The sequence below is a fragment of the Berghia stephanieae genome, chromosome 5 (assembly GCF_034508935.2).
Source record: "Berghia stephanieae isolate SIO BIC M18660-M18661 chromosome 5, UCSD_Bste_1.3, whole genome shotgun sequence".
Taxonomy (NCBI): Eukaryota; Metazoa; Mollusca; class Gastropoda; order Nudibranchia; family Aeolidiidae; genus Berghia; species Berghia stephanieae.
Genome location: NC_088364.1, coordinates 56,318,770 through 56,339,780, shown reverse-complemented (window position 1 = coordinate 56,339,780; position 21,011 = coordinate 56,318,770). Strand labels below are relative to the sequence as shown.

The 21,011-nt window shown below is 31.7% G+C and overlaps 1 protein-coding gene across 10 annotated transcripts in view; it reads right to left on the bottom strand.

Annotated features, from left to right (window-relative positions):
- Positions 1-21,011, bottom strand: part of LOC144973259 (PDZ and LIM domain protein 7-like) — a 61,902-nt gene continuing 40,891 nt past the window's right edge. For 4 of the 10 annotated variants that reach the window (XM_078915497.1, XM_078915496.1, XM_078915499.1 and 1 more), the window contains 8 exons: positions 17,788-17,831; positions 16,323-16,584; positions 14,322-14,508; positions 13,302-13,422; positions 12,385-12,500; positions 6,747-6,889; positions 1,105-2,441; positions 1-749 (listed from right to left, as the gene is read on the bottom strand). In XM_078915497.1, coding sequence (XP_078771623.1) covers positions 6,812-6,889; positions 12,385-12,500; positions 13,302-13,422; positions 14,322-14,508; positions 16,323-16,584; positions 17,788-17,831 — 808 coding nt within the window. In that variant the 3' untranslated portion in view covers positions 1-749; positions 1,105-2,441; positions 6,747-6,811. Of the gene's footprint in view, positions 750-1,104; positions 2,442-6,746; positions 6,890-12,384; positions 12,501-13,301; positions 13,423-14,321; positions 14,509-16,322; positions 16,585-17,787; positions 17,832-20,256; positions 20,491-21,011 lie in introns of all 10 variants that reach the window. The other 6 variants (XM_078915493.1, XM_078915491.1, XM_078915490.1 and 3 more) reach the window with 3 other exon arrangements.

Genomic DNA, 21,011 nt, shown 5'->3' with positions numbered 1-21,011 from the left:
TTTTTTTTTTTTTTGTTTTTGTTTTTAATTTTTAAAAAAATTAATTAAATAAAGATGCTAAAGATATAAGGTTAATTAAAGAGATTATACTGAAACGTAAATATTTTCTTCGTAATGAATACACTACAAATACTCAATTAAAATGTTTGAAATGGACAAAAGTAATGCCTGTGACAGTGATTATATGATTAGTTTAAAGTATTTATTTTTGTGATCTCATCACATTCATAGAGCAAACATCTTTACACATCTTGGGATATCCAATTTTTTTCTGTTAGCCCTTACAAATCCACGTTGTACCACAGGTGGCCTCACACTTTTATTACCAGCCCATATGATAATTCTGAATGTAGACCTGGTGCATGAACGAATATTGAAAATACACGACGAGCCCCTTCTTGCTTTCTAGTGCTTCATGTTTTTCATTTGGGCTCTTTGATATTGGGCCGTTTATTTTCCTTCAAATTTTGAGTCAACCAAGGTGTAGACAGAAACAGTAAAGAAATACACATGTAACATATATAATATTGTAAAAATGACAGCAACAAAAACAAGAACGGTACAAATGTATAAAACAGCATACAAGTCTCAGCTAGAATACCAGATTCTTAGCACATTTTTTACGACAATCTTTTTTATAAATAGATCATAAATGCAAGAAAATAAAATCTAGAAGTCACTGACGACAAGAAAGAGAAAAAAAAGCCAACCAAGATGTCAATGACAGCAGCAAGAAAAAAAAAGGCCTACTGTATATTTTTTTTGTTTGTTTGTTTGTTGCTTTAGGTCTCTTCCAACACAATTGAGGTTATATGAGAGACCGCTGAAACAAAAAAACAAGCAATCTAACAAAAATAGTACAAATGTAAATCAAAATCATAACCTAAAGATATCATAAGCTAAATTATAAATAACCAAGAACAAACAGGCAGAAGATTTACAGAAAAAAAATATCCCCTGTCAAAAATACAATCACAAACCAAAGGAGCAGGATAGGCTAGTAAAGAGAAGAAGAAACGACATCACTATCGGATCGTACACCCATGCGAACATCATAGGTATATGATTCAAGGGTGATGCTCCCATCCAACCACCCGCGCCTACTGTATAAAACTAAATTAGCCTAAGTGATGTTGTATAATCTCCATATGTAACAGGTTGGGCCAATAGCAGGATCCGTTGCAACGGAAGTAGGTGGTGAGTTGAGAGGCAAATGGTTGCCAGCGATTGCAAACAACAGCAGTTTAACACAGAGGAGAAACAAGTCATGTGTAAATACATTATTCTAAACGTGGGATATGCAATAAAAAGCATCGGTTTGTGTCATCACATATCATTCAGATAAACTGCACTGTATGATAGGGTGTAAATTGTATATTACAACACATAATTTTCATCAATGGGTAAAAATTTTGGGGCTATCAATTATTTTTAACTTCAGGCATGTAATCACATGAAATCAAATTGAATATCTGATAATTAATAAATGAAAAAAAGAACAAACAAAAAAAAAAAAAAGTTACAAAGAAATCATACCACTTATTTCATTTCAGTTTGAGATGGGTTTTTTTTATTTTACTTTTTTTTTTTGTTTGACTGCTTCTGTATCTATTATATTCCAAATGTCCTCGTTTGATAAGATTTTACTTTACACAATTGATCCAATTACAATTTCTTAAAAATAAGTTCTACACATAGAGAGTATCAATGATTTTATTTCCTTAATAACAATGGGTTGAAGACATAACGAAAATTAAAGTGTCATTGCTTACAAAACACAATGAAAAAAGTTAGTTACTTCTCTTTTATAAAATTAATGTACATTAAAATAGATACATTTATTTTTTGTATGAGCTGCTGAGTTTTATGCTAGATCGAATTACCCTTAACCCTTTCACATAATTTTGTTATTATTTTTTTCTCGTGAGTTATAGTTTTACACTGGATTAAATTACCCTTATACTTTGGTTGAGTGTAATTGCAATACTTTAACAACAAAAACATTTCAAAAGAACTCCCACTGCCCAAAAACATAATATTGAATGCCTACTGAAGTTATACGCCTACTTTTCAAACATTTGTGGACCCATTCGACCAAAAGAGAAAAACATATCTCTCCAAAATGTTGAGGATTTCAACACAGACCTTAAGGTAGTGGGGAGTCAAATTGATGTACATCATACTATCTGATGATGGTGAGAATGATAATGATGATGATGATGATGATGATGATAGATCGTAATGAAATGAAAATATAAATGATAAGAGACAACAACAATTTTAGATTAAGGCTATATCATCACCATTTGTGTAACAATAATTAATATAAAAAGACTATGCCACACTCATTCTCATCAGAACACACAATTCTACTTTTTTCCAGGCTTCTTCGCTTGATTTCTAGGGATGATTCTGTAGGGAGGGGTGCTCTCAAAAGTATACTGTGGACAGAATAGGCGTATTCATTAAAAGAGCACCAAAGATTAAAGATAGGGTAGTGAGTAGTAGTGCCCATAAAGTCAACCTAATCAAAACCAATGAAAGACTTTTCTTCAATTCTTAATGTTTATGTTAATGGAAGAAAAAAATGCTCTTCGAATTATCCTTATAATCTAAAATGTGAGCCAAGAAGTTGGTGACCTGATGACAATCGTGTATGGTATAAGGGTGAAATATCTATCACAACGACGCCCTCCAACCAGACTGTTATTTTAGTTTTAGTGTTATGGCTTCCTATTTTTATGAATTTTGTGATTTTTGACATTTGCATTCAGCCTTTCAAATAGTTTATTAACATAATATTTGTCCTCAAAATAGTGTTCACTGTCCAAACTTGGGGACAGAACCAGTGACTATCTCCATTCTCCAAATCAAGTCTTCAGAGAGCTTAAGTTTAGCCATTTTGACCTTTCCTTAAATAACGTCCATTATGATTTTAAAAAGATGAATGCCTGGGTGTAAAGTTGATACGGAAAATGCATTTATACTCTATTTTTCTTTTATTTAGATTTTCATTATAGCATCTACTCTGCTGTACTATTAAAAAAAAAACACACATATTAAAAATTTGGCTAGAAGAGTCGTCCTTGACTAAATAAGTGAAGCCTTACTTGTAGCAAACAAGACAATGAAGCACTTTTTTCCAGTTGACATTTCTTATCTTAATTTGTTTTTAAGATAGAAAATATTTTTTTTAAAAAGAAAAGCAAGTATGCAATCATGAATATTATGCATAAAATGAGTTCTAACTCAAAGGTCTGAATGAAATATAATAAGATGTTTAAAACATCTTTATATGATATAACTTGACATTGAAATAACATGTCCGATGTTCTTGTTCTAAAGTGTGGGGAGGGGTGAAATCTATCAAAAGATGTACATTTGACCATATTTGTTTAATAATTTTCAATCCAAGGTGGGAGGGGGGGCTGGTCTTAGTTGCCCCATTCCACGTTAGTTGATATTTCCTATCTTAATTTGTTTTCAAGACAGAAAAGACAAAATAAAGAAGAAAAGCAAGTTTGCAAAAAATTGCATACAAATTATGCATAAAGTGAGTTGAGGTCTGAATCTAGTAGTGTTTTAATACATTTTTATCAGCTGAAAAGGTATGTATCAATACGCAACAATCCTATAAATAAAAATGGGGTTACATTTTAATCAATAAATATATAATCAATATTTGAGATTCTGTGACAAACAAATTAAGCAAATACTTTTCTTTCAGTTGAGATTTCCAATCCAAATTTGATTTCAAGAAAGAAATGATATGTAAAAAATGAGAAAACTAAAAGTGCAATTGATTTACTCGACAAATAGAATCGATAATGGAGGTCGGTCCCCATTTCTGAAGACTGTCATGAGTGCTTTCTAACGTTGTTGATGGGTATTTACTTGTTTTATTTATTTATTTATTTTGGGTTTTTTTATTTATTTATTTATTATTAAAATAATAAATTTTTTCGTACGTCTTACCAGATGGGAAGGTTTGTACTAATACTAAATTTAACATTCCCATAAATAAAAGAAGACATGCCTTTTGATATGAAATTCAAAACACCTGATCTGCAAAGAAAAAGAGAGAAAAAGAGAGAGAGAGAGAGAGAGAGAGATGGAGGGAGGGAGAGATATTTTTTTTTTTTTCATTTTTTGGTTTCAATTGCTCTGTGGTTAGCAAGAATAAATAAGCAAAGGAGACAACACAGTTTCATATGCAATGTAAACACAATGCACCATGTAACATTCTACAACAAAAGTTTGACACAAGAGTGTCGATCACAACACATCATACATTGCTATAGCAATGACAAAAAATGTTAAGTTGGAAAAGATACAAATGCAACTCTTCCTAATTAATTCTTTCCTTTTTTTTCTGCACAATATTTGTGAATTAAATATACTTTTATTGTAACGTGTAAGTCGATGTAATGCTAACGGTGGAAAGATCTCCAATGATCTAGAAAATAATTATTATAATGTTCAAGAAAAAGAAAACAATTTAGAGTGTGTTACTGTGCCTTTGTTAAAGAAAATTTATAAAAGTATGAGAATGTTTTTAATTATGTCATGTGTTACAGAAGGATCATACTTAATAATCTTTAAATTACATTGTGCTCAATAAATTGCTTTTATTCATTAAATATTGAACCTGGTGTTACTTGCTTGTGCTCTTTTTTGTTCAAGATTTTTTCTAAAGATACTGATTGACAAGGTAACATAGCAATTTCGTTTCTCTGCGCTTAAGTCTCATAAAGGGAATTTTATTAGACATAAATGTTCACACACCATTTACTAACTTTTGAAAGTCATGTGATCCCAATAACTCTTTATGAACAGATTTAATCTACTGTTGGTTTACCACTACTGATATACCGCTAGACTCAAAGCCACACCTTATCACAGCCAAAAAGCAAAAAACTGTGTCTCATTCTTGAATAAATGCAGAGAACTATGACCTCCCCCTCCCCACCCCTCCACCAAATAAAAAAAAAAGAACCCATCCAAACAGTTAACACAATGATAATATATAATAAAATATAATTAATAATAATAATAAAATAATAAAATAATAATAAATAATAATAATAATAATAATAATAATAATAATAATAATAATAATAATAATAATAATAATAATAATAATAAAATAATAATAATATAAATATAATTATATAATAAAATTGATAAATATACAATTCAAATTCTTGTAAATTATATTTTTCTTGTGCTATTATTAGCAAACTCAAAACTAAAAAAAAGCACAAATCAAAATTTACTAGAATGCTAAACTTTGAAAAAAAAAACAAAAAGATTCTCAAATCCATGACATCAGACAGTAGGCTCCGACTGAAATGTTGCACTACCCATAATTAGTATTGACATTGAAGATACAACCATTGGAAAACTCGTCTAATCAATTTCAGAAAGAAGGGGCATCTCTTATCCTCCTTCTTTCATGTTATATGTTTGTTATGATACGGAAAATGATTTACAGCGGAAACTCATACTCTTGTAAAGAATTTTTTTTCAAGTACCAAGTCTGTGCCAGACATTGGTGATCATGGTACGCCATTCATCTCTCTGATCAGATAACCTCAGAAAACTAATATTACTCTTCTCTTTCTTTGTCACCCAGCTGTTCAAACTATTCAAATATGTTTTTCTTGGTCTACCTTTACTCTTTTTACCTTCTATCTTTCCTGTGAGAGCAAGATGTTCAATACATTTATGTCGATTTAGGTGCCCTAAAAATTGCATTTGTCTTTTTATTATAGTACGAATTAGTAACCTTCTAGTTTCAGCTTGCTCTAAAACTTCTTCATTAGTTTTCTTCTCTGTCCATGAGAATATAAACATTAAATTGTCCCAACTATTCGATAACCTATGTAGTGTAATGGTATCTTCATGAAATACGGAAGGCAACTCAATAAAAACAAACAACTTTTGTAATCCCATGAGGAAGCAACATACCGAGATTACCTTTTGATATCAAGCCACCAGGCTTATACCAAAAGATGTCTAAAGCTGATTAGATGACAAAGTCCCTTGAATTTCAGCATAAATAGATAACAAGAGTGGAATTTCCTGGCTCATAAGGGAAGCTCATAACACTCTATCAAAACGATGGGTTTTTATACTAATTGTCAGGTGGCCTAGATGTTCATCCTTTTCCAAACACAAGCATCAGCATATAAACTATATTCTATTCATATTCAAGTTATTATAAATATACGTTCGGTTTCAAGAAAAATCAAATAGCCGATGCTCAGTGGGAGAAGTTGACATGGTCAGCAGCGCAGCCCAGATGGTGAACAGTTCAATATTTTTTTATCAACAACTTAAAATAATATATAATTGAAACTAATACAAATAACGGTATGAAATTTTTTTGTGGTTGGCTAAAAGAGGGAAATATTAGGAAAAAAAGGAAAAGGATTGAGATGCGTTGTTATGTGAAAAAAAAAAAGAAAATTAGATAAAGCAATTTTCTAAATACTTCCTTTACTGATTTGATCTCTGAATAGAGGCTTCACAATCCTGTATGCATTCTCTTTTAATCAATTTTCACAATTTGTTCTACAATGTTGAAAAACATTAATTATTGCTTATTTTGTTAACCATTCAATTTCATCTCATTTCACTTTTCAATGTTGTAAAATATCAAAACTTTAAATTTATTAAGATTAAGGACTGTTAATGTTACGTTACAACTATTTCATTTACAAGAAGTCCTTTATATTACAGACCTATAGTTGCTGACAGTTGTGTAAAGGCACAAAAGACGTAACACACAACACACAACAGACACGGGTTAGCGTGCATGAGCCTTGCAGTACGGCTTGCCAGCTTTGGCCACAAACTGCTGGCCTTCCAGGTTTACTTGGCATTTCTGGCAAGGCAAAAAGATAGAAAAAAAAAGAGAGTAATACAAAAGAACATCAATGGCTTTGCATAGCATAACATGGCACAACAAATAATTATTTTCTAAAACAAATTTATTTTTAAAAAAGGAAGAAAAACAAGCAGTAAAGACTTATGTATTAAATAAAAGACTACAATTGGATATGCTTGTAGTATTTATGGTGTCACATTGAACTGGGTTTTTCCCTTCTCCTGCTGTCTAACTATAAAAAAAAAAAAATAAGGATAATTACTTATTATCTATTATTAATTAACTTCTTTCTTCTTATAATTTAAAACTTATATATCCATTTCTCTATTTATTTATCTATTGATTTATTTATTTACTTTCTTTATTCATTTATATATTTATTCATTTACTACTTCAACTATTTACTTATCCACTTTTTCATTTATTCCTTTACCTATTGGGAACGAAACAGCAGCCCGGATAAAGTTTCAAGACCTTCAGTATCAGCATAACTCAATAGATCATCTACAATTGTAACATTTAATTTCCTTACAATTGTAACATTTAATTTTCTTAAAATTCTCATGTCAACTAGTCTTGTAAAGCTCCATTAAACACATGCAGTGAAGTTTGCGCTCTATATATAATATTTTTTTTTAATTTTAAATTAGACAACGCACTTTCGACCGGGAAACTGGAAGACCAAGCTTCAAGCCTTTCATAGGCATCTTGTCATTTCCTTGAGCAAGAAGCTTAGCCCCTATTGCTCAATGTGCAACACAGCTTGGGACTAATACCTGAGTTCTCTCAAGTCTTTTATTGAGCTAGACCAAAAAAAAAAAAGTCTCCCTTTGCTCGACTAAAAGAAATATTCTTTCCTTTTGGTTTTTTTTTTTTTCAATTTAATCTATTTTTTTTAAAGAGCTGTTTCATATACAAAGCTAAGATTACTTTGACTTAAAAAATTATTTTTCCAAGAAAAGGAATTTTATTTATTTATGTTCTTTTTTTTTTTTTAAATATAATTTTATTTATTTTTAACGAGCCGTTTTCTTCACAAAGCTAAATATACACAAATACACCAGGGGTCTGATACATGGAGCGGGACTATGGTAGTCTCAGACTAAAGCAAAGTCTGAGACTTTGTAGTCTCAGACTTTGGGAAGTCAGAGACTACGGAAAGTAAGCTATTCATGGGGTCAGACTTCGTCCCTGACTATCAAGTCTCTGACTACGCTTGCAAAGTCTCAGACTACAGAGGTCAATCTATTTTTAACTGGGGATTCCTCGAAAACGTATCACAAAACGTCATAGAAATGTGTTACTTTTCCAGCTGCGCATGCGTCATACGAAGTGGCACAGAAATAATCATATCTATTTCTTCTTCGTGTTTGTTTTGATCGTTTTTTGTTGTTGTTGTTTTTTGTTTTGTTTTTGCCCCACAAATAAAAATGGTGTGAGACAAGTTTAAGGGTGTAAAAATTGTTTGAGAATGTGTGTGTGTGTAATGTTTTTAGTAAATATAAATAACGATGGCACTTAAATGATTCTTATCAACGGTGTAGCATTGTTCTAAGTAGAGAGCGGTGAGCGCTGCCTGAAGCATGGGGTCCCGAAAATACTAACGAAAGAGTGAAGATGGATAGGAATCGGTGGAAACAATACAGACAATGGGCGTTTCGGGTACAAACCCTTCGTCGGCACAACAATAAACAAATAAACGTTGAAAACAAATAAGAAGAAATTGCATCGTCTGTACTCAACGATGGTTGGAGTGTGAACGAATCGTTAGCGTGGTGTGATAGAAATGATGAGGCCAGTGAGAGACGTGAAGTTTCTAGAAAAAAAATAATGGGCGATAAAAGATATAATAGAAATGTAATAGCAGTAGTAGTAGTAGTAGTAGTAGTAGTAGTAGTAGTAGTAGTAGTAGTAGTAGTAGTAGTAAGTGTATAGTAGTAGTAGTAGTTAGTAGTAGTAGTAGTATTAGTGTAGTAGTAGTAGTAGTAGTAGTAGTAGTAGTAGTAGTAGTAGTAGTTAGTATGTAGTAGTAGTAGTAGTAGTAGTGTAGTATAGTAGTAGTAGTAGTAGTAGTAGTAGTAGTAGTAGTAGTAGTAGTAGTAGTAGTAGTAGTAGTAGTAGTAGTAGTAGTAGTAGTAGTAGTAGTAGTATAGTAGTAGTAGTAGTAGTAGTAGTAGTAGTAGTAGTAGTAGTAGTAGTAGTAGTAGTAGTAGTGTAGTAGTAGTAGTAGTAGTAGTAGTGTAGTAGTAGTAGTAGTAGTAGTAGTAGTAGTAGTAGTAGTAGTAGTAGTAGTAGTAGTAGTAGTAGTAGTAGTAGTAGTAGTAGTAGTAGTAGTAGTAGTAGTAGTAGTAGTAGTGTAGTAGTAGTAGTAGTGTAGTAGTAGTAGTAGTAGTAGTAGTAGTAGTAGTAGTAGTAGTAGTAGTAGTAGTAGTAGTAGTAGTAGTTAGTAGTAGTAGTAGTAGTAGTAGTAGTAGTAGTAGTAGTAGTAGTAGTAGTAGTAGTAGTAGTAGTTAGTATAGTAGTAGTAGTAGTAGTAGTAGTAGTAGTAGTAGTAGTAGTAGTAGTAGTAGTAGTAGTAGTAGTAGTAGTAGTAGTAGTAGTAGTAGTAGTAGTAGTAGTAGTAGTTGTATGTAGTAGTAGTAGTAGTAGTAGTAGTAGTAGTCGTAGTAGTAGTAGTAGTAGTGATAATAGTGAAAGTAGTAGTAGTAGTAGTAGTAGTAGTAGTAGTAGTAGTAGTAGTAGTAGTAGTAGTAGTAGTAGTAGTAGTAGTAAGTTACTATGAAACAGTATGTGTACCTGGAAAGTGTTTGGAATGGACAAGATGAGGAGTGTATGTGCGTTTGTTGAATCTTCGAGAAAATAAAATAAAATAAAACAAAACCAAAAAAATAAAAATAAATAAATAAATAAATAAATAAATAAATAGAAATAAAATCAAAAACTGTCGGGTAGCCTTGTTCTAATCGCAGTACAATTACTCCCACCAGCGTATAGCACATATTATGATTTTGAAATTTAGTCCCAGACTACGATATTTACACCTGCTAAATCGCGGGTGTAAATTTCACCCGTTTAGTCCCTCGTTTAGTCTGAGACTTCGCGTAGTCCGGCTTCATGAATATCTTACAACACCTTTTAGTCTGAGACAACGGATTTAGTCTAGGACTATCGTCGTAGTCCCGCTCCATGAATCAGAGCCCAGGGTCCTTGTTTCATAACTATCTGATAATTGTGACAACCACAAATTTTTGTGTTTTGAGGAAAAACTTTTCTTTTTCATGAAATTACCACAACCACCACAATCATAATCATCAGAATTATTATTATTATTATTATTATTATTATTATTATTATTATTATTATTATTATTATTATTATTATTATTATTATTATTATTATTATTATTATTATTATTATTATTATCATAATTAATATTGTTATCAGTATAATTATAGCATCAGTATCATTTTTATTATCATTAAATCATTATTGTACTTATCATCATCATCATCATCATCATCATCATCATCATCATCATCATCATTATTATTATTATTATTATTATTATTATTATTATTATTATTATTATTATTATTATTATTATTATTATTATTATTATTATTATTATTATTATTATCGTTATCATCATCATCGTCATCATCACAACCAACATCATCATCATCATCATCACAATCTGCATCAAAAAAAAAAAATTATTGTTGCTATTATCATTATCATTTTATTGGTCAAAATTAATTAATTATTTTTAACCCTCTTTTTTACTTAAACATATTGCTACAATTTTATATGATTATCAATCCTTATTCTATAAAGGCAAAATAACTCAAATGTGAATTAGAAATAATGAGAGCTCATGCACCACCATCACCATCACTACACGAACACAAGATGGGTTAGTGTAGAGTGAATGAATGCTAGTCAGATAGAGATTTGTCTACAATCAAAATGTTTCTATTCAGAGCAATTGTGTTATAAGTTCTGTACATATTTTACTTTTATAGTTTAAAACTATTCAATTTTCTTGAAGTCATTATTCTTTTCTTTTCTTTTTATTATTTATATTTTTTCGTCGACAATTCATTGGCAGTAAATGACTGTAAAGTTACACGCTACTTTAATAATAATAATAATAATAATAATAATAATAATAATAATAATAATAATAATAATAATAATAATAATAATAATTAATATATAATAATAATAATAAATAATAATAATAAATAATAATAATAATAATAATATAATAATAATAATAATAATAATAATAATAATTAACATCATTAACATTAAATAACTTCACTGGGACATGAAATTGTATTTCAGATTTTGAACGTGAGCTTTTATATAGCACAATATCCACTAAACGTGCTCAAAGCGCTTTACAAAAAAAAAATTTTTAATTAGTCCAAATGAAAACAAATGGAAAATTTCAACTAATTGTGACGTATCCACCAAAAAATTACAGAACATTTATTGTAGTCAAAAACTTTATATGAGATTTGTTATTATAGTCTTTTTAACAACGTGTGCATTAGTTAAAACAAGACTACAACTAGTTAATTAAACACTCAAGCTATTCAAAGTGTATGACTCATTTTAACAAAAGTGTGTGACAACACAATCATAAAAGCAAAAAATAAAAACAAACAAACAAACAAAATTCCCCAAAAAAGAATAAAAACACAAACAATTCAAAAGTGTGAAAAACCTGTTAAATGTCTCGGAAGCGTTCAAAAAGACAAGTTCTGGCAAGTGATGTTTACATAAATAAAAATTTCAAGATCTAAAATCTATTTTAAACCTTTATTTCATCTAACAAAACTATTTAGCCTTTTTGTGCAGGGGGGGACCCATAGCTCAGATGGTAGAGCACTCACTTTACACGTAGTTTCCGAGAATGACCCCACATGAAGTTGAGATTTTTCTGAAAATTTGGCTCCAATTTTAGAACTTCATGTGAGCATCTCTAAGTCAATAACACTTATTGATAATGAAAGTTGATACCATACATCATAATTTAAAGGATTTTTGAAGTGTTATTTAATCATTGTGAGGGTAATTTTTTTTTTTTTTAATTTTTTTTTTTTAAAGCAAACCATAATGACTACAATCTTTATCTCATAAAAATTACGAATTTTGAAATACGCAGGTCTGTTATTTCAAATAACTTTTCAAAATGATCCTCATGAGATCCGTCTGTTAACCTATTTTTAGATAAAGAGGTAACCAAAAACAAAATTTTGACAATTGGGAAATTCTAATGAATCTAGGCCAGTTTGGTTGCATACCAAGTATGATGATCAGCCAACCCCTCTCCCCAATACAACATGTTCTTACATTTTCGTTATTTTCCAAGACACAGGGATTGTCAATTGCAACTCCCCTAGCATTAAGAATTCCTCTTTGACAAATATGTCTGTCTAAAATTTGTGAAGTCTATACTATATGATGAGAATGTTTTCACTCACCGTGCAGTTAAAGCATTCTGAGTGGAAGTTTTTACCAAGGGCCTCAACCCATGAATCTCCAGGCTCGATGGGAAAATCACATCCAGAACACATGGTCTGGAACAGGACATTCCAATCTGATTGATTAACAAAAATAAAATCAAGTTACAGAGGAAGAAACCTTCAATTCATTTCTTGACAGTTATATATAATATATATATATATATATATATATATATATATATATATATATATATATATATATATATATATATATATATATATATATATATATATATATATATAAAATATATATATATATGTGTGTGTTGTGTGTGTGTGTGTGTGTGTGTGTGTGTGTGTGTGTGTGTGTGGGTATGTGTGTGTGTGTGTAAGTGTAATATGCTTTTTGTTGTTGGCCAAATGTCGAGCGCTCTGCATATCACATTTGCATCATAATATAAAGATATGTTTTCTTAAAGATTGAATACAAATTTATAATTTCTCTCATGTGCCTCTTCTACTCTACCTTCATAATAGAAAATATCCTAATTTTTGGGAGTCTGTTTGTAATTTATATAAAATAAAAATAAAAAATCCTCATGGCTTCCATGAAAATATTTTCAGCCCACAATAATCTCTCCAACAAAATAGAAGACTGGACAGATTTTCAATATGGCATTCAGTACTGTAGATAATCTTAAAATCAAAGAATGAAAGCATGAGATCCTAATTGCAAACTACAAGGTGAAGAGGAGTTAAATTTCAAATGTCTTAAGCAAGACGTTAATCCTTAAATTAATCAAACAATAAATCAATACCAAACAAACACTATATAGTCCGCTTTTACTTTTCATAATCATCACTTTCAAGGGATAAGTTAAAAAAAAAAAAACCTATGCATTATCAGTAAATATGCAATTTGAACACCAAGTTACCAGTTTCGCAGTAGAACTTCCCATCCTCCAAGTGGAATTGGTTTCCTCCAATTGGCTTGTTGCAGTGAGTACACAGGAAGCAGTCCTTGTGGAAACTCTTGTTCATGGCATTGACACACTCCTGAAATAAAGCAAGCACATAGCAATTCATCCGTGTTAAAAATGAAGGATCAAGCACTAACGGAAGACAAAACAACTTAAAAGGTTTGTTTGGTATAACACAATGTCAAGGAAAGCAGCAAAATAGACAGCAAATACGAGGAGTAAAACTCAAAAAAGTCTTTATCACGAGTCAAGAACAGGGTGGGGGGGGGGGGGGTGCATTATATGTTACACATCTTTCCATATCTAAAAAAAAAAAATTCATCTATGAGATTCAAAGCAAGAATGCCCATAAAAATTTGTTTACACACACACACACACACACACACACACACACACACACACACACACACACACACACACACACACACACACGACTTGTGATTTAAACAATTATTTGGGTATTTGGGTCATGATGAAAAGAAAATAGATAGGCACATACCAATAACATCATACTTCGATAACTTTCTTTCATATTTACAACATATTGACATAATTTCTGGCGATGTTCCTCAGAAATGTTGAATGTTTGTTTTGTAATGCACACCACTCCAAATAAATGGCAATAAAATGTACAAATAAGTAAAAATTCAGCTATAACATTTTTAAAACTTTTAATACTGTATTTATGTAAATTAAAATATATATCCTAACCTAACCCTAAAATTTTATGGGTCTTTCATGTAATCAAGATGTGAAAAACTAAAAAGTTTTTCACTTTTCATCGGAAGATAAACATGAGGCAAAATTAGACTATAACTACTAACAGTTAGCATTGAAGTATTTTCAAAACAGCCAAGAAACTTTTGTCCATAGCATACATGATCTGAAGTGAACCTGAAGGTTATCCACCATCTTGTCATGACCAAGGAGCTTTTCAAATTAAAAGAAAAATTGTCATTGTCATCAATATCTCACCCCTATGACAGCCCGTCCACACTTGTCACAATGCGGGGCAAAATGGACAGCATAGTCCTTCTCGCAGTACAGGTAGCCACTCTCTTCCACAAAGCCGATGTCCAACAGCTTTACCCCACACTGGGCATTTGCACATACAAAGTGGTCAGGGCACCAACACTTGCCTAAGGCTGTCACAAATGGGCCTCTGTTCATGACATAATTAAACTAGTTATTAAGAGGAAAACTAGGTTAAAGCTACAGGATTTTGGAACTAATTCAATCTTTTACAATGAATCTCTTCCTCTGAAATAAATTTGATGGTGAACAGAAGGGGATAACAAAATCATTTCATGAATTCTTGAAAAAAAACAAAACAAACAAAACATTAGAATGTGAGATGACAGAGTGGATATGGCATTGTACTGAACCCATAGAACCCTTCAAGTCCCACTGTTAGTATCTCCTTTTTCCTTGAGCAAGAAACTTAGCCACTATTGTGGCGATGCAATGCACCTAATGCCCGGATTATTTAATAATTTCTCAAAATCTTCTAAAAAAATTTTTTGCCTGATAATGGGCAAAACAAATTTTATTTATTTATCTATTTTCTTGTATGATTTTTTAGGAGGGAACAATAATTAATAAGAGCACAGTTAAAGAAGTAATTGGCTGATTTGATTTTAGTATGCACTTAATGCGTTGTAATCATTGGTGGAACAGGTTTTGTGTCTCTTTGATCTATAATGGATGTCTCAGGGATATGGGTTTGATGCTAGTTACATACAAGAGTGTCATCATTAGATTTTGTTACTTATTCTTTCCGAAATGTGTTTAATGTTAAATATTATAAAAGGCAGAAGGTAAAATTTTGACAAGCATCTAAATGGAAGCTCTTTACATATTTTTGTTATTGTTACTGTCATAGATGTGTTGCAGATGGGTTGCTCCAATTATAAAGGTCATCCACAGAATTGCTTAATTGGAATGTCACTTAGTTGGAGTAATTTCTGCTAAATGGTTTGTTCCAATGAGGTCGCTTTGACTTTACGAAAAGATCATCTTAAAATCCACCTTCCTCAACAGGGAATCAAACCTCAGTCCTCCTCAACAGATTCAGGGTTCAATTCCCAGTCAAGAGAAGCTAAATTTTTTTAGACGATTTTTCTTCAAATATTTCTTTGTGCTTTGACTGATATCACACCATATAAGGCATAAGATAAAACCTTGCAGATTTTAGTGAATATTTCAATATCTGACCTAATCATCGGTCCATTGAAAGAGATAATAACTCCCTAATCAAATAATTAGTATTGCGATTATGTTTCCTTTCAGGGGTTTTACAGTGCTTGACTTTTGAGCTATATCAGCAACAGTAAAATAAAAGATGATAGAATTTCAAAATATAATGAATGGGCTTTAAAGGACAAGAAGACTATTCAAATATAGAACAGAAGTAAAACAAAGAGCATCCTATATGTACGTCTAGTTTGAGACAACACAAAAGTTCCACTCAGCTGCAAAAATAAGTCTCCCGACAAAAGAATCCCCTCAAATGCTTTCAAAATATTCCAAGTAGTTCAGCTGTCTTAAGGAAAAAGACTGTATGTGACCTCTTATTACAAGTAAACATACAGTCGTTTTCCTTAAGACAGCAGAGTTACTAAAGAATATAATTAAAAAAGAGATAATTCACAAAGAAAAAAAATCATCCTTCACAGATATCTATTTAACTGTCAACACTCAAATAAGACCTGAATCTTAATTCACTCAATCCTAGAGATTTTTGCTACTTTTCAAAATTGGAAAAAAAGTATTAAAAATGAGCATGTACATAGATAGTTTTATTCAACTACCACTAGTATGTAAAATCTAAAAACATTAGCTTTGATATTACGCCTATAATTTGTCTCATAAAAATGTAATACATAGGCATGGGGTAAAAGAAACCCGGGTAAACTACGGATATAGCCAGTGTTAGGGTTGAGTGAGCTAAAACAAGAGATCAATTCCAGGTCTTACCTAATGGGCATATTACATCCAGAGCATACAGGGATCCTTCCAGTCGGCAGTGCTGCTGGGTTCATGGCAGCATCTCCCTTCTTGCCTCGTGTGGCTCCAACTCCACTGGGCTTGGGAGGAGGCTGGGCAGCACCACCACTACCAGCACCAAATGGTTTTGGTGTCGTGTTGGGCACAGGGGCAGGAGGGGAAGTAATCCAGGGCTTAGGGGCATTGGATGGTTGTGGTGGGGGAGCTTGATAGGTAGGGACCGGAGATGGCTCTGGAGAGTAAAGAATTATTTGCATAACATAGTAATAACACTGTTTGATCAATCAACTACCAAACATGATCTGGTCTTATCAAATGACAGCAATTTGTTTATATTTTTAAGGGAGCAGTTTCAGTCATCTCTCTCAATTTCTTATCAGAATGATATTTTTAAACAAATTTGTTTGAAAAAAAAAAAGGCGGTTTGGAAATCAGTATTTTTCAAGAGTTTTTGAATTTGAATGGAAAATAGTTTTATCAAGGGCTTTAAATTTCATTGTTTGAAGATAACGGGGACACACGATGCTCCTTTCCAGAACAAAGAGGCTGACTAATAGTATTTCCAAATTGAATATATATATATATACACTCGGCGAAGTGGCTGAGTGGTTAAGGCATTGCACTGTGGCCCGGAAGATCATGGGTTCGAGCCCCGCTTCAGGCACTTCGGGTTTTTTTTTCCGTGAGTGAGATTATTAACCCCCAATTTGCTCACTTGGACAACATGGGTGATTCCTGTTGACATAAGACATCTTGTTTGATGTAATTTCTATATTCCTTCATGGAATGCCCAGGCGACGATATCTTATGGTGTTGTGGCAGAAGGGCATAATTTTAAATAAATATATATATATATATATATATATATATATATATATATATATTATATATATATATATATATATATATATATATATATATATATATATACATATATATATGGAAACTAAATCTTATTTCTAAGATTCACAGTTGGACTATGGCAGGCATAAAGTCTGGAATGTGGCCCTCTCAAGTCATGAAATGATTTAGAATCAATAAAACTGCTTTGATACGAGTTGATTTCTGAGTTTTGAAACTTAAATTTTGAAGTTGTTGTCAAAATAAATTGGTAATTCACCCTTGCTTAGGTTACTGAGTATGACCCTTAACTTTTGTCATCCCTTCATTTGATTAACAATACAAAGAACTTTTGAGTTAGAGCATAAATCACTACAATTTTGGTATTATAATAAATTCATCTGATCTTTGCATAAAAAGAGGATGTAAATTTTTTTCTCAAAAAGCATAGGTGCTTGATTCTGTGTGTGTGTGTGTGTGTGTGTGTTTGTGTGTGTGTGTAGGGGGTGTTCGGAAGATAGAAAGTGTTCATCAAATTAAATCATAAAAAGATGTTACAATAGCAATTTGTCACAATCTAAAAATTGAAACTTACTTTGCATTGGATGTGGCGCAGAAACTGGTGAAATTGGAGCGCCACTGTAAAGAAAGAAACATGATGACTTTTATCTTCCAGTAATGATAATGCAATTTGTCAAAAAGGAGGAAAATGAATCGGTCCTTAGGTCAAACTCAAACAAAATCATAACACAAAATATCAGTTTCATATAGTATATGATCTATCTATTGTACATCAATTCTTAATAGTAGAGATATAACTTACATCCTTTATGTAAATTTTTAATGAATTGTCCTTTCCAACGTTGTTTTTTTTAATATCTTCTATTCAAGAGATTTAAAATTAACATTTGGTCAAAAGGCCTGGAAGTATATGTCTTAACTTGTTTTATCTGTTATTGTAGCCTGGTGGTTACGGATCTTACAAATAAGTCTCAAGTATCTTTAATAAATTAAAATTGTTAAACATTGTAAAAAAAACAAAAGGTAAAAAGGGTAAACTAAGTTGAGCAGCCCTTACAATGGTAACAGAATAATATCATTTCTCTACTATAAGCAGATGATTTTTATAAAGTTAACATGAAGATCGATAGAAGTATCGTTGAGAGAGAGATATGGATAAGGGAAAGATAGAAAGAGAGAAACAGACAGAGAAAGAGAGAGAGGACAAAGAAAGAACGAAAGAGAGGGAGAGTAAAAAAGAGGAAGGGAAAGGGAGGGAGGGAGGGAGAGAGAGAGAGAGAGAGAGAGAGAGAGAGAGAGAGAGAGAGAGAGAGAGAGAGAGAGAGAGAGAGAGAGAGAGTAGTTTAATTGATGGGGTTTTTTATCTAATAAGTTATAATAATTATCTTTTTAAACGTACCTATAACTGTACTACCACTCTTGAACTACTTACAAGTAAAATCTAGACTCATTTACGCCCTAACCCAGCCCCTTCCTTTTCGAGCATCAATTGCCTTGTCCCAATTTTGACATCTGGCGCCAGTTTGTCTAGACTGACGCCATAAAAATGGGAATGTCACCAAAAATTCATGCAACTGAGCACAGGTGTCAAAATATGACACAAGATATGGTGGTGATTTTTTTCACGGATCCACCACTTGACCTGACCTTTTATCAGAGTCAAAGGAAAAAGTTTGACACGGCAAAATCAGCGGAAAATTTCTGAGAAAATCCCAAAATTCCGCGGAAAATTATCATCTTCTTCTTTTTATGACTTGAAAATTTTAAAAAAAAAAAAAAAGAATAATTACCCATTGATCGTTCAGTCCATTTCATAACCAGAGAAAATAAAAGAAAAAAAATTCAAAGGGAAGACATGATAATAAAAAATTCAAAAACCTAATTATCTATTTACTTTCTCAAAGAGCCAGGTCCTTAGAGCCATATTTTATGACAGATAGATGATATATGACAAAGTGCTTGCCAAGATTTATATTTTCTATTTAAAATGGTCTTTAGCCATAATTTGTGTGCAATTTTTCAAACCATGATATGTGCACTGGTTGATATTCAGCACCAATACAGACAATATTCAAAACTAATATTCAAGCAAACTAACAATCTTAGAATTCTCAAAAGTTCATACTTCAAAGAATAATAAAATTTGCTAAAATGGTTCAACTGCCGTCAGACCTAAACAATAAAATATATCAAAATTACTTGAAAATTGTTATAAGGCAAATAAATTTAGTTGTTTCTTATTAGTCATCAATCACAAAGAGCCCAAAATTATAAGTATCATGCAACTTTAAACATGCCAAGGAACCACAAATACAGAGCCATGCTTCCAAAACCTACATCAACACCAGGAATATTACAAGGACAGCCACTAAAATAAAAGTATATATGTATATATATATGTAAATCCTAGTTAGATTTCCTCAAACACAGTTTCCTCAAACTCATGGAAATGTCCCGAATCATTTCCTTATTTTTCTTCCTCAAACTAATTTTTACCTCCAGCAAGGTTTCTTCGATCAAATTTCACCCAACAAACCTTTTATTTTTTTTAATTGTACCAAAAGTTTTTTTCTTGCGTTGTTGACTTTATAGTTTTAAATCTTATTATAACATGACTAAATTTTAATTGATAATGATAGAGTATAACATGGTAGTTGAGAACTGTGCACCAAACTAATCTCAACTAAATTTTGAAATTCGGGAACTGTGCTCTTAAAACTCATAAACATCTGTTACATAAGAAAGGCAGATCTTTCAATTTGTGGGAAAGTTTCAATGAATTTTCTAAGCCATATTGTGGAAACCCAACTCATCTACGGAAGTGCAACATCTTCATTAAAAGAAAATTGGAAGAAGCCCCAGTATATAAAAACATCTTGCTTTAGTCCCAATTCATTTCCATTTCCCATCTCAATGTGTTAGCAATAAAAGAGAACAAGGCACAGGACCTTAATCTTATTTCTAAATTATCGGTCATAAGGAAAGACACCTCAATTGAAATAAACTGACATAAAATCATCCCACGACCCCGTGATGGCCCAACCTTGTAAGTTGTTGCTGTAAGAGTTTAAAGGTCCTGGAGTGGGCAGGGCCAGGCTCTCCATCCTTCTGTAAGAGTCCAGAATCTTCCTGGACCAAGCGGAATGTCTCAGATGGCACATACTTCTTCCTGCCCATGCTGTCATACTCTCCTTGGTCGGAGGGAGAGGAAATGATATCTTCAGGTGGTGGGGGTGGAGGGAAATCGTCACTACTGTTGTCCCCTGAAGCTGATGTACTAGATAAGGGGGGAATATGCACAGACATGCAAACACACACGTTTCAATTATAAATACAAGGCATGCAATAGAATTCCTACAGTACTACGATGCATTTACTATTAAGTAAAATATATGGCAAATCATTATGAAATATATACTCATATATACATTTGATAAGACCAATATAATCAATTTTGATCAATTACTTATATTCGTTTAAGAAACACATACACCACATTATGACTACAATATCATCCATGCTTCTATTACAATATATTAACAATGTAAGACCGTGGCTTGCTATATGCTATTAAAACACTCATGCCAGACATTGCTGACAAAAAAAAGGCAATATTCATGAGATATATTAATCATTAATCATTATAGAGAACATTCAACTACAATTTCTTTGAAGATTTTTTCTGAGATTAGAAAATGTATGAGGGGAATTAGTATTAAAAAGAATACAGAACAAACAAACAAACAAAAAAAAGTAGTTCGACTTGTTCCTGTAATGAGAACTTATGTCCCTTACATG